The sequence below is a fragment of the Acomys russatus genome, chromosome 22 (genome assembly GCF_903995435.1).
Source record: "Acomys russatus chromosome 22, mAcoRus1.1, whole genome shotgun sequence".
NCBI classification, from domain to species: Eukaryota; Metazoa; Chordata; class Mammalia; order Rodentia; family Muridae; genus Acomys; species Acomys russatus.
Window position 1 is genome coordinate 6,674,642 of NC_067158.1, and position 13,448 is coordinate 6,688,089.

General features: G+C 45.5%; 1 protein-coding gene across 3 annotated transcripts in view; it reads right to left on the reverse strand.

Annotated features, from left to right (window-relative positions):
* The window catches only part of Pus10 (pseudouridine synthase 10), a 64,253-nt gene that overhangs the window by 13,377 nt on the left and 37,428 nt on the right, over positions 1 to 13,448 (reverse strand). For 2 of the 3 annotated variants that reach the window (XM_051164970.1, XM_051164969.1), the window contains 9 exons: positions 12,473 to 12,534; positions 11,990 to 12,035; positions 10,835 to 10,899; positions 8,726 to 8,811; positions 7,666 to 7,791; positions 3,800 to 3,856; positions 2,642 to 2,718; positions 2,346 to 2,401; positions 1,163 to 1,280 (listed from right to left, as the gene is read on the reverse strand). In XM_051164970.1, the coding sequence (XP_051020927.1) occupies positions 1,163 to 1,280; positions 2,346 to 2,401; positions 2,642 to 2,718; positions 3,800 to 3,856; positions 7,666 to 7,791; positions 8,726 to 8,811; positions 10,835 to 10,899; positions 11,990 to 12,035; positions 12,473 to 12,534 (693 nt within the window). Of the gene's footprint in view, positions 1 to 1,162; positions 1,281 to 2,345; positions 2,402 to 2,641; positions 2,719 to 3,799; positions 3,857 to 7,665; positions 7,792 to 8,725; positions 8,812 to 10,822; positions 10,900 to 11,989; positions 12,036 to 12,472; positions 12,535 to 13,448 lie in introns of those variants that run through there. The other variant, XM_051164968.1, reaches the window with a different exon arrangement.

A 13,448-nucleotide genomic window follows, 5' to 3' on the forward strand; every position in this document is an offset into this window, starting at 1 on the left:
ACACTTGTGATCTTCTTGCCTTGATCTTCTGAGCCACCAAACCCAGCTCTGCCACAAAACAGGAAAGGTATGGGTAGTAAAACTCCATTACACAGGTAAACTCTCTCTCTCTCCCTCCCTTCCTCCCTCCCTCCCCCTCCTCTGTGTGTGTGTGTGTATGTATGAAACTAGTGTCCTTTGGTAGGCCATCTGCATTGCTACAAAATCTTGCCCATTTAAATAGCATCAATAACTTACATACATTTTTGTGCTCATTTATGCTCATTCAATCCTTGCATTTGAAGTAAATTCGCATTCTCTCCCTCTTCCCCCTCTCCCTCACTCTCTCTCCCCCACTAAACCCCCTTCTCCCTCCCTCCATCACCACCCCTACCCCGTATGCACAGGACAATAGGACAGAAGGCGCACGGGTGTCCTGCTCTATCGCTCTCCGACTCACTCCCTTCAGACGGGGCAGCTAGCAAGTCTCAGTGCTCCTCCTCCGCCGCCGCTGCTGCCTCCCACAGACCTAGGGTTACAGGCATGCACACCCATGCCTCATTCTAACCTGGGAGCTGAGATCAGACTCAGGCTCTCATGGTGCACAGTAAAGGTGCTCTCACCCACTGTGACTATCTTTACAGCAGAGAGATGAGGCCTATTCAACAGAACAGGCAGGTCCTCTACAGAGCCATGCTCACAAAGTACATTTGCTTCATACCATTATTGCATTTTACCAATTCATATATGTAATCTTAGTATCAACTCTAGTAAATGTTTGATTTTATACTTAATTTTTACAGATAACTAACTGTAAGAGCATTACTGAGTATTTTCTATGTAGTTGATAACATCAGAAATGCTTTGTATAACTGAACTAATTTAGTCTTTCTAAACTAATTTTACAGATGAAGCATACAGAAGTTAAGGAACTTGTCCAAAGTTGCACATTTAAGAAGTGCAGACCCCAGGAGTCTGTCTTCAGAGTCAGCAACACTGGTTCTCCAGAGCTGGACAGACATCCGATCACTGGGCTGGTGAGAGGGAAAGCCCGGATTTGGGCGCAGCTCACACCGACCTCAAAGCCCAGGCTCTATGGCTTACTGGGAATAAACTAGAAGACAAAGAGCTTTTCCACATGCAGAAGAAAGGTGAAACAACCCAAAAGCCGCATGTGAAGCACCTTCAGGTCGTTGAGGAAGCCAATGTCTTCCTTCTGTATGGCTTTATTGGTCCATATCAAGGCACTGTAGGTCTTGGTCTTTTCTTCTTCGCCTTCCTTCATGTGCCCTATTGCCTCTCTAAACGAAAGTAACCAAAGAGAGTTTGACTGAACACATAAAATACACATGAACCCTGCCCACAGACCCTGTGCTGAGGTCTATCCTGAACGCACTTCCCCATTTAAAGGGCACACCCTGTGACTTTCACTGCTTACAGAGCTGCGCATCTGGCATAATCTACCCCATGGCACTCCTACTGCCCCAGGAGGGCCCTCCATGCCTTCTCCCAAGCCCACGCCACTCTGTCACTGTTTGACTTTCTGTCATTACCATGTCCCTCAACAGTCAGGTCCAGCCACACGCCGGGAACCAAACCCGGATCCTCTGCAAGAGCAGCAGGTGCTCTCTTGTTTTTTTAACCTGTGCTCATTTTTTTTTTTAGTCAAACCTTTTTTCATCAATTATGTATGGGGAAAATATACTATTTATAGAATTCACTAGTATTTTCGGTCTCAGGTGTCCACTGCAAGTCCTGCAACATCCAAAGATAGGAAGGGACAACGATTTCACACAGTGATTTTCAATAAACAGACAAGTAGTATCTACCACTTCCTGTCTTGGCCCAGCACCTAGTAGAATTATAGGTCTGCGCTACCACTAGCTACTTCTCTGCTTTGTGAAAACACTACTCTGACCATATATGTGTGACCTTCAGTTGATGTATACGTTCATTTCTATTGTTATGTCATACCTGGAAGTAGAACTGCGAGGTCACAGGTTGTCTTACACTTGAGTTTTTGAGAGACCGTCACTGTGCCATTCAAAGCGGCCATGCATATGGCAGTTCCTCAGTGTCCTTGCCAGCACTTGTGACTTCCTTTTTCTGCTAACAGCCATCCAGAAAGGGCTCGCTGTGGCTCTCTGACTTGCACAGTCCTAGTGTAAGGTGCTGGGCTCTGTTTCGTGTTCACTGACTACTCACGCCTACCTCCTCCTTGGAGAACGCCTGCTTAATCATTTCCTGTTTTATTGGTTGTTAGCTATGTTTTTCTTTTTAATGTAACTCTGTATGCAATTCCCTTACCAAATACAGGATCTATGGCGACTTCCCTTTTGAAATCTCTCTAGCACATCCATCCTTACCTGGTAACAAGCTGTAAGTCCCGTACTTGGATTTTGTCCGACGATTTATTAATTTTCTGCAGTAACAGGGAAAGAAAAACAATGATCAACTCTAGCGCAGTCATGGTGCTGCAGGTACACAACGCCTCTGTGCCACAGACGTGGTAGAACTGTGGCGCAGGTGTGGCGTGGCTGTGTCCTGGCTGGTGTTGCGGGCGTGGTGGAGCTGTGCCACAGGCGTGGTAGGGCTGTGTCGTGGGCATGGCGGGGCACGGCGGGGCTGTGGTGTGGGCATGGCGGGGTTGTGGCGCCCTTACCTGCTGGAGCTCCTTGATTTCTTGCGGAGTGAACCGCACTCTGTGAGGATTCAGCAGCTCCACCGCAAAGGGCCTTCCTGGCAGCGTGCGCCCCGTCAGGAAACAGACGAGTTGAGAGAATTACCATTTGGGCATAGGAGGTGTGCGACACGGGGTGAGCTCTAGAGGGCTGACCGTTTACTGACATGACTACATCGGGCGGGGAGGGAGGAATGTGTGAAAAGAATGAAGGAGCTTCTGGGGGCCTAGAGCAAGAAGGCCGCTGAGCCTCATACAGGCAGTGTGTGAAAAAGACTGCGATCCCAGAGGTCCTCGCACACGCCTGTGCTAATTACAAAATAAAACTTTTTAAAAAGAGATTTATTTATTTATTTTAAGTAGATGAGTGCTCTTTCTGCATGTACATCTGCATCAGATCACAGTACAGATGGTTGTGAGCCACCAAGTGGTTGTTGGGAATTGAACTCAGGACCTCTGGAAGAGCATCCAGCGCTGTTAACCACTGAGCCATCTCTCCAGCCCACAAAATAAAACTTAAATAGCCACTAATTAAGTTGGTTACACTAATGGACCTGTCACCGTGAGCAGTGGCCAGACATAATGAAGGTGAGATGCACTCTTCCAGCTAATCTTCTAGTGACATGGAACAACTGTGACCCACAGGAGGAACCAGGAGCACCTGACAGCTCAGGACTAACTCTCCTCCTCCTCCTCCCTGTACCTCAACAACATAAAATAAGAGAGTGATAAAGGCTAAACGAGAAGAATCACTTTCAAATAAAGAAACTAGTAACCTCCGCGATGCTCTTTGTTTGTTTTCTGAAACAGACTCCACCTACACTGCCCTGGCCATCCCTGGACGCACAGAGATCCGCCTGCCTCTGCCTCCCTCGTGTACTGCCCTGCCCAGCCCTGAGAAGCTCTTAAATGGAGTGACTAATAAACTTGGAGGGGTGCATATACAAGACATCACAACTTACAGGCTGTGGTAAGGAAGCCTTGGACGAAGGGGCCCTGTTCACACAGCTCATAGTCTGCAAAGGCAGCTGCGTACTGCACAAGGCGCCCTCCGGGCTGGAGGAGCCTGGTACTCCCTTGCCTCTAAGTGGCTGCGGTAAGCAAGCTGGTTCTACTCAGCTGGTGCTGACGCCATCTTACCATTCCCTAATGTTCTCACATCGACATCTTCTCTTCCAGAGGATGAGAAATTAAAACCTGCAAGGAACGGAACAATAGAAAAAGATGAAAGACAGCAGCCTGGTATTCTTTGTTCCAATCCCTGACAGAAATCCAACTGAAGGTCTGGTGGCCCCAGAAATCCACGGGAGGCGCCTCACTGGCTAACAAGCACTACATCTCTAATCACAGTCTTGGCTAAAAGTAGTAACAGTGGTAATAAATACTACCCATTATATCACGTGCTGGGGTAAAACTATATACACAGCACTAACTCTTATTATAACTTCATGAAGCATTAAATATGAACATTAAGCTCTAGAGATCTAAGTAATATTCTGAGGGTTAAACAATCCAATAGTAGAGCTATGTATTTCTGACATGAAAGCCAAGTTTATCCAGCATCTATATCCCATCTCATAGAAAGCCAAGGCTGAAAGGAAAGCCCCACCTCCCTGGCCACTGGCTTACGGAAAACTTTGTCTTTTTTTTCCTTCAAGAAAGCAAGCACAGCCGGGTGAGGTGGTGCACGCCTTTAATCTCAGCACTCAGGAGGCACAGGCAGGTGGATCACTGTGATTTTGAGGCCAGCCTGGTCTACAAAGAGAGTTCTGGGACAGCCAGGGCTATTACACAGAGAACCCCTGTCTCAAAAAAACAAAACAACAACAACCCTCCCCCCCCCAAAAAAAAAAAACAAACAAAAAAGAAAGCAAGCACCATACCATCATGTTAAAATTAAACTCTATGGAGAAAACATGACCTTTAAATAGCAAATTAATTATGTAACCAAACCCGAAATGGAGCCATGTTAAAAACCAATGAACAATCCAAGGTGAGTTTGTTATCACAGACTAAAAGCTGGAAATGTCAGATAGGGAAAAGGGTTTTACAGGTCTATATAATACGGCTCATAGGTACAGATCAAATGGAAAACTTCATCACCACAGGCAGCACCACCTCGGCGGGCGTTACTCCAGATTGCCCCTGGCACTATCTCCACTTTCCTTGTTAGGAAAGTGAGACAGGCAGGACGAATGCCTTGCCAAAAGTCATATCAGATTAAGAAACACATCTGGTAATAAGGCTGGTGGAGCAGGCGCTCTGACACTGGAACCAATTCCAATTAACTACCAGGTTACACTGGAGCACCGAGACACACAGCAGAGGGGCTCCGCCAGGCTGAGAAGGGCTGGCAGGCTTTGGGAACCCTCAGCAGTCTCTACAATGATGAAATTTAAGGGCTCTGAACAAAGGGGTGGAAGACCAGCTGAGAATGGTTCACACAGGCACTGGCATATTCATTCAGGACGTCTACCACAGCACAGCACTGCACCGCGCTTGACGTTAGAGACAAAGGCAACCTCATCCTCAGTTACCACTTCTGGAGAATTACACACTGTAACGTGACATGTAGACACGGGGCAGGAAACAAATGTAAGAACATCCTTGCACACAGATTCCCACGAGCAATATTTACTATTATTGTGTTCCATGCGTACATGTGTGTGCTGCGTGTGTGCGTACAGGCATGTGCCATGGTGTACGTGTGGAGGTCAGAGGACAATCTGTAGAGTCCTCTCCTTCTACCGTGTGGAACCTGGGCATTAAACTCAGGCCGTCAATCTTAGCAGCAAATGCCTTTAGCCTCTGAGCTGTGTCATCAGCTCCTTTTTAGAAAATGTTTCAAACCTGAAATCTAAGAAAACAGCTTGAACCCTAGAGGAAATCATTTATAGGGGGAAAAAAAACCTTTAAAACTTTAAACCTTTCTTAAGTACATAATAAAGAATAAATAGCGGGGGTGGGGGGCATTCTTTAGTACATACTTAAGTAATACATACTTAAAACCTACTTTTCTAAACTTGAATTGTACCTTGCCTTGTCCCCTAAATCTATAGGTTTTTAAAGCATCTCCTCAAAGGACAGGATATGTCAAAAACAAAATGAAGAGCAAGGGTCGTCAGCTATGCAGTAGCTCGCACACCCAGGTCAGACGCAGACCACTGAAGGCTTGAATGGCCCCAGGATGCCACAACCCATGGCTTGGACTCTACCTTGAAACTGATCATGTCCACAGGGAACTGGCCCAACAAACACTGTATTCAGTAAATAAAGTAGTAAATGTAATATTAGGAGAAAACTTCTAAAATTCATTGATCTTGAGAGTGCGTCAAAACCTACTAGTCGTGAATTACAGAACTAGCTGATATGTAGCAGGATGGGCCAGTTCAAAGCAACCGAGAGACAAGTTTCTCTGTCTTCCCTAGGAGACAGAACGGCTGGGTATGAAACAAGGCCGCTCCCATCCAACACTGGTTTGTTTCACACAGCTGGCAACCTCATCCCCCAGAGCCCTCAGACATGAACCACTGGTGGGAAACAAGTCACCCAGCTGAGAAACACGCTGGAAAATGATGCTATCGGTCAGGGATTCTGAACAAGCTTGTACTCCCCATCCCGCCTCCCTTTCCTCCCTCCCTCCCCCACTGCCCCACCCCCAACCACACACACACACACACACACACACACACACACACACACACACACACACACACAAAGATTTACTAGCCCCAGTAGTGGTGGTACACCTTTAGTCCCAGTACTTGGGAGGCAGAGGCAGGCAGATCGATGTGAGTTCAAGGCCGGCCTGGTCTACAGGGAGTTCAGGACAGCCAAGGCTACACAGAGAAACCCTGTCTTGAAAAACCTCCGTGGCCTCTGCATCAGCTCCTGCCTCCAGGTTCCAGCCCTGTTTAAGTTCCTGTCCTGACTCCCTCCAGTGGTGGATATGAACTTGTTTTGGTCATGACGTTTTCATTGCAGCAATAGAATCCCTAACTAGGACAACACCCAACACTGACCTCTGGCCTCTACATGCACACATACACAGAAGAAAACCATCTGTATAAACTTTAACGAGCAGGCGGGGTGCTGAAGAGTGAGGTGCACTGCTCTTGCAGAGGACCTGAGCCCAGTTCTTAGCACCCACAGCCCTGTGACTCAGCGCCAGGGGATCCAGTGCCACCTACACTCATGTGCAAGTGCCAACATGTAAGAGTAAAGATACTAGAATAAATAATAAAAGCGGCAGACAATAATCATGAGAGAGATGTGGTCCAAAGTGTTTCTTCCTAAGAAGTCAGAGGGCTAGAAGGACAGCCACTGGTCACTTAGACCTCCACCTGACTTTGCAGCATGTCCCCAAAGCTTCTAAGAGGGAAAGGCAGTGCCTGGCTGATTCACAAGCTGACCCCACTCCCAACACTGCATTGCCCACCACCTGCGTTTTTTCTTTACAGTTGAGGTCTTTCCTTCATATCTATTCCTATGTAAAATCACAAGACTGTCCACTGCCTTCGACTTATAGGCCTGCTGAGACCAGGGAAACATATACTTCCCCACACCTGACTCATCCCACAAGCCTGCCTCATTAGTACCTAGAAAATGAAATCGCAGCACACTCCGAAAACCTCCGTAAGGTGGTTGCTCTTGGTCTCCTTTCTTTAGACCTGAGCTTCATCCCGCGGCACTCTGTAGCTTCAGTGGCTAACTAGCCCTGAGCAAGTACTAACAGAAGAGCTCCCCAAGACGCTTAGCCGAGGCTTGTCAAGGTTAGGGCTTAGTGCAGCCTTGGTTGTTTCTGAGTTTCCCAGGAGAGCAGTCACTGAGAAAGCAGCCATCCTTCGCTATCGCACTAAAATCCAGCCTTCTGCATGCTATCAGTGCCTGCTCTGGGGAAGCCGGGAGCCAAGGAACCCAGGTTGGGTGTGACTAACAGAAGAGAGAAATGGTCCCGGAGCCTCTAGGAGTCCGCTCTTCAATAACGGGGTTTGTGAAACACTTACTCTCTGCTTGGAATCCTGCTAACAGATGATCCGAAATCAACTCCTCCACTGAAGAGTCCATCTTCCTCTCTCCATCAATTATCCAAGGAGTTTGGGGGAGGTTTCTGGAGTACTTATTGTATCTGCCTGCCAAGGGAACATCAGGTAGTTGGATGGACGCTGTGTTCAGTGCTAGGGTATAAAAGGAGGCCTAGCCTTTAACTAACAGTCTAACTTGGGGAGCCATCACATAAACATGGAGACAAGTAAGTAGGATTTAAGGTTACAGTAGAATAGACAGCTTAGAAACAGTGTATCAGGTGACTGAAATGATTTGATCATTTGACTTACAGGATATTGCGAAACAAAACAAAGATCATTTTTTAGAAAACTTGTTTTTACAGATAATAATAACTTAAATATAATGGTCATTAGTGATGATGTATCACTATAGAGAACTAAATTTGTGAAAATTTGTAAGTTAAAATAACAAACATTCCCTGCCTTATGAATAAAGCTTCCAAAAAGAAAAAGAAAGAAAAAGAAAAAAGCAGCTGCTGATACCTGAGGAGGTCAAGACTAAAGAGCAACTTCATTTAAGCTTTTACTATGAAGCAACTATAACTTTAAAAAAATATATATTTATTTATTTGTGTACGTATGAGTGCTCTATCTTCATGTACACCTGCAGGCCAGAAGAGGGCATCAGATCTCATTATAGATGGCTGTGAGCCACCATGTGGTTGCTGGGAACTGAACTCAGGCCCTCTGGAAGAGGAGACAGTGCTCTTAACTACTGAGCCATCTCTCCAGCCCCAACAACTACAACTTTTAAAACAAAACAAAAACCTGCCAGCTCTATGCCAATTAGGAAAGCCAGTACAACGTTTTCTTTTTCTCTGGATAAATAAAGCCGAGTGTTTAGTCACAGAGAGGACAGTGAAATTAGTTTTTAACTTTGTTTTCCATGTTACTGAACACCCTCTGCATCACGGGCTTTCTCTTGCTCAGTTTCAGGCCTCCTTACACCTGCCCATCAGGAAGAGAGTGAAGGTCAGGAAGGGTCCCCGGGTGTATTTACCAGCGACGAAAACAGCACCATGAGTACATTCGATTTCAGAGACAGTGCACACAGTCTTCGGTGAGTTTGGAGGACAAGGAAATAGCCTGCAAATCAAAATGGATGCTATGGACAGTAATATCTGAGACAGGTATTGCACAGTTTAGCTGAGTCACCACTGCCTGACCACTCAGAACTCGAGCCTCAGGGACTATACTTGAAGTTCTGGAGCAAAAGGGTTCTTCGGGCCATTACTATTCAAATCCTGCTGTTTTGTTTTAAAGGTTTATTTATTCTTATTTTATGTGAATGGATATTTTGCCTGCATGTGTGCAATGCCTATGAAGGCCCGAAATGGTCACGGGGTCTTGGGAATTGAACCTGGGTCCTTGGAAAGGTCTGTGCTGCTAATCATGAAGCCATCTCTCAGTGCCTGTGCTCTGCTTATTTTGAGTCCCACCTGCATCCCAGGTTGGTCTGGAACTCGCTATGTTGCACAGTCTGGCCATAATGCATTTACCCCAGCCTCTCGGGGACTAGGATTACAGGCCTACACAACCATATCTATCAGCTGGCAAGCACCACTTCTCTTTAAGATTTACTTTTATTTTTATTATTTTATGTGTATACCTCTTTTGCCCGCAAGTACATCTGTGTACCAGATGTGTGCCTGCTGCTGAGGAGGCAGTGAACTTCCAACATGGATGCTGGGAATTGAACCCACATCCTCTGCAACAACATGTACTCTTAACCGCTGAGACAACACTCCAGCCCTAAACACTTCTAACACACAGCAATGGCACTAAGCAAAGTGGGGCTTTGATGTTGCCCTTCACAGTCAGGGGACCTGTCTTCCCCAGTGATACCTTCTAACAGCCTTCAGGTTTCTGGGGGAAACCCACGGACACAAAGTAGAAGCCTCTCTGGGCTCTTCAACCATTTTTCTGTACCTGGTCACTTGCTGCTGGCTTGAATACCCCTAAGTTGCTTGGATAAAACTCTAGTGGGTAACTGCTCCCGCTAAGTTACTTACTTACTTACTTGTAAGTAAGTAAATTCTGATTTAGCCCCACACAGGTGGCTTGGAATTTTTCTAAGATTTCCTAAGATGCCTTAACAATGAAACCATTTAGAAACCTGGGAACTGGTATGTATCTAAAGTATCCTTTTTAGCTCTAATTTTCTGTGTATGAGCATCTCGCCTGCATGTACCTGCCTAGTGTCTGCAGAGACCAGAAGAGAGCATCAGATTCTCTGGGTTAGAGCTGGTTTTTGAGCTGCTGTGTGGGTGCTGGAACTGGGCACAGACCATTTCTCAAGCCTCTAGATAAAGTACTCTTTACTTTTTAAGGTATAATGAAAATATTTCCAACATGAGACTCATTTTTTTTTCTAGTCCACAAACAATAAGAAACCCTCATCATAATATCTGTTTGATATTTACTCAAGGGTCTTCCAGAAATAAAACTACAGTAATTAGGTTTTTTTAAAGCACCAATAATTAAAATATAAAGTTTATTGCATTTCTACGTATTTTAACAATTTATATTTTTGAAAATAGCACTGATGCCAAAAGAAACTAACACAGCTAAGATCCCAACCGTGGACTAGAGAATAGCTATGAAGCCAGGCTCCCTTGCTCTCTAGCCAGGGCTTTTTCTGTCCTAGTGAGGGCACCCCCAAGACACCCCCAAGCCTCCTCCTGGTTTCTTTAGAGATGGCCACACTAGAAAGTATCAGGTTTGGAGTGTAACAGGAATAGTGCTAGGCCCATGGGCCACTAAATTTCTCAGTTGAGAACTTAATTCCTTTTTTGGAAATCAATATCCTCTTCTCAAAATCAAAAGTTTGGGTTTTGACCGCAGGGACTGAACCCAGGCCTCAACTCCACCAGGTAAAAGCTTTACCACGGAGTCACACTCTGGCCCCCGCTTCTGTAAGGCCAGGAAGTCAGATGACTCAGGTGTTAATTTGATAAATGTTTATAAATGCTACACATGTCAAGTCCTGTACCAGGGACAGGTTAGGAGAAGGACTAGGATGCCTACCGCCTGAGTGAGAGCCAGGCTAGCACCTCCAATAGCCTCATGTTTCTAAACTTGCACAACGCCTCCTTACTTCTATACTTACGTAAGGAAATCTTCTTCTTTTATTTTATTCAAAGCTTTCAAAACTGCCATTCTGGTGAAAACTGACTAGATAGGTAAAATGAAAAGACATTTTATCAAGACAAGAACTGAAACACAGTTCATTAGAGGAATTATGTCATCCCACATATTCAATATCAAGAAATACTTCATGGTCCCAAGAAAGCAAGTCAGGCTGAAGTACTCCTGGTCAGTGTGTGACTGGTGTGCCTCTCCAGGCCTTCCCTTCAGTCTGTCCTTAATGACAGCAGCGGGGCAGGTCAAGGCGTGAGGAAGGCAGAAGCCACAGTGCCTGTGTTCACCTCACTCTCTCCCTTGTACAAGACGCCGAGCCAGATCTTCCTTCCCAAAATCTTTTGTCAGGGTCTGTTTTCCCAGCACTGGGGTAAGTGACCAAGGTAGCACCAAGAAGCTGGGCCACTGCTGTGATGAGCCTCGTCACATGGTTAATTGTGGGCGGAACATAGAAGCTTAGGGACTTGGGGTTAGAGCGCTTTTGACCGATGGACCATTCCCAGGGAAGCTTAAAGGACAAGACTGCTGAGGAAATGTGGGAAGTAGAGGCCTGGCTCAGGAGGTGTCGGGGTCCCGGGGCAGCAATGCTGACTGTGGGCCACTCAGGGGATAATTCCTCAAGAGAGAGAGACAAGCTTCCTGCCTCTGGGATGACAGGAAAGGCATCTTGAGGGCAAAAACCCACCCACTGGAGGTTCCATCAAATTCTGAAGGAAGAAAGCCTAAATCAATGGGGTTCTTGGCTCCTTGAAAGTAACTGCCAACGGAAGTGCTTCCCCAGGGTCGGCACACAGAAGCTGATACAAGCGTGGGCTGCAGAGCCAGGCTGAACCCTGGGCTAGCAGCACATCCACAGGGTACTGTTTTTGTAGGTACAGAAGATGCACGGTTAAGGGGTCATGGAGGGATGCTGGGCAGAGGCTGGGCAATGTGTGGCAGTATTGGAATCTCGCAGAGGACCCTGATGGCTACAAGTTCCAGGCCATCTCAGAAACCCAGAAGGCAAAAATAAATACGTAAGATAACAATACATTGACCAAATGGAAATATTTAAAGATCATTTCTTGCCACATTCCCAGTGTATATTCACTTTGTTGATAATGTCAGAAGTAAATATACTTACCTGTTTGTTTTTGGCAGGTTTGAAACAATCTGGGCAAACTTCACCTCTGAAATAAAATTCAAGTTAAGTTAATAGTTTAGCCAGGAGGTGGCACACCTTTAATCCCAGCACTTGGGAGGTAGAGGCAAGTGGATCACTGAGTTCAAGGCCAGCCTAGTCTACATAGTGAGTTCCGGCTAAAGAGTGAGACCTTGTCTCAAAATAAAAAGAAGAAGAAAAATGTTAAATTAGTTTATATTAGGTGAACATAATTCAAATATATTTTATATGCTTATATTTACACATCTTATATATTATATATAAGTGTGTGCACATTTGTGAGCTATGTAAATTCCCCTGAGGAGTCTCTCTAAAAGGGCACCTTTTAAATCTAAGACATGATAATTTCTGAAATAGTTACAAGAAAGAAAAAATACTATCTTCATGAAAAAGAAAAGCACTAAAAGGTTTACATGATTGACACTTTGTTACCAGGCGACTTACAGGAAGTGGCAGTCCTCAACTGTTTCCGGGTGGGCAAAAACCACACTCACTTCAAACAAGCTCTAAAAAGGACAAAGACAGTTTTTAAATGAGCAAGAGGAAACTAGCAGCTAGGAGCTTATGATGGAAACAGGTCAACTCCGAAAGGTTGGCTCAGAAAAGCTGCAAGGACACTAGGAATACCAGGGCCCTGAGACCTGCTTGTCCGCTCCAGAAGAGACAAGTTTCTTCCATAGTAACCAATGAGACCACGGAACTCTTAAAATAAGGGTGTTGGGCTTTGTTTTTTTTTTTTATGTAAGATTGTAATATAATTCAACATATTTTTTTTTTAAATCTTATCTTTCCTCCATCTAAATCTCCCCAGATACCCCTCCCCTCCCCTAAAATAAGTTTTAAATCAACTTGTGTCAGTGCTGGACCAACACACACATTAGAAAGAAAGTGAGTAAGAAATCAGGAAGCTGGAAAGAGATAACTCAAAGGCCAGAGAACTTCCGTGTCCCTAATGACCAATTATTAGCAGGACAAAAACATTTTGTTCAAATCTTTAAGAATTCTGGATGAAGCTTCTCCCTCCCCCCCCCACTCCACCTCCCTCTCTCTCTCTCTCTCTCTCTCTCTCTCTCTGTGTGTGTGTGTGTGTGTGTGTGTGTGTGTGTGTGTGTACATGCGGGTGCACGTACATGTGTGGATGTGTATGTGGAGACTAGAGGGTAACCTCGGATATCTTTTTCAGTTCCTCACCACCTTACTTTCTGAGATGGGGACCTCTCACTGAAACCGTCCCACACCAGTTAGCCGAGGCTGGCCGGCCAGCCAGCTCTGGAGAGGGGCCTCTGCTTGGCTCTTCTGTACTATTGGCCATCCTCACTCAGATCCAAGCTGCGCCATGTCCCCAGCTCTCAAATGTCATCATAAAGTATCCAAGTTTAAAATGTTTTAAAAGCGTTCTTAATTTCTGTTTTTCAAAAGT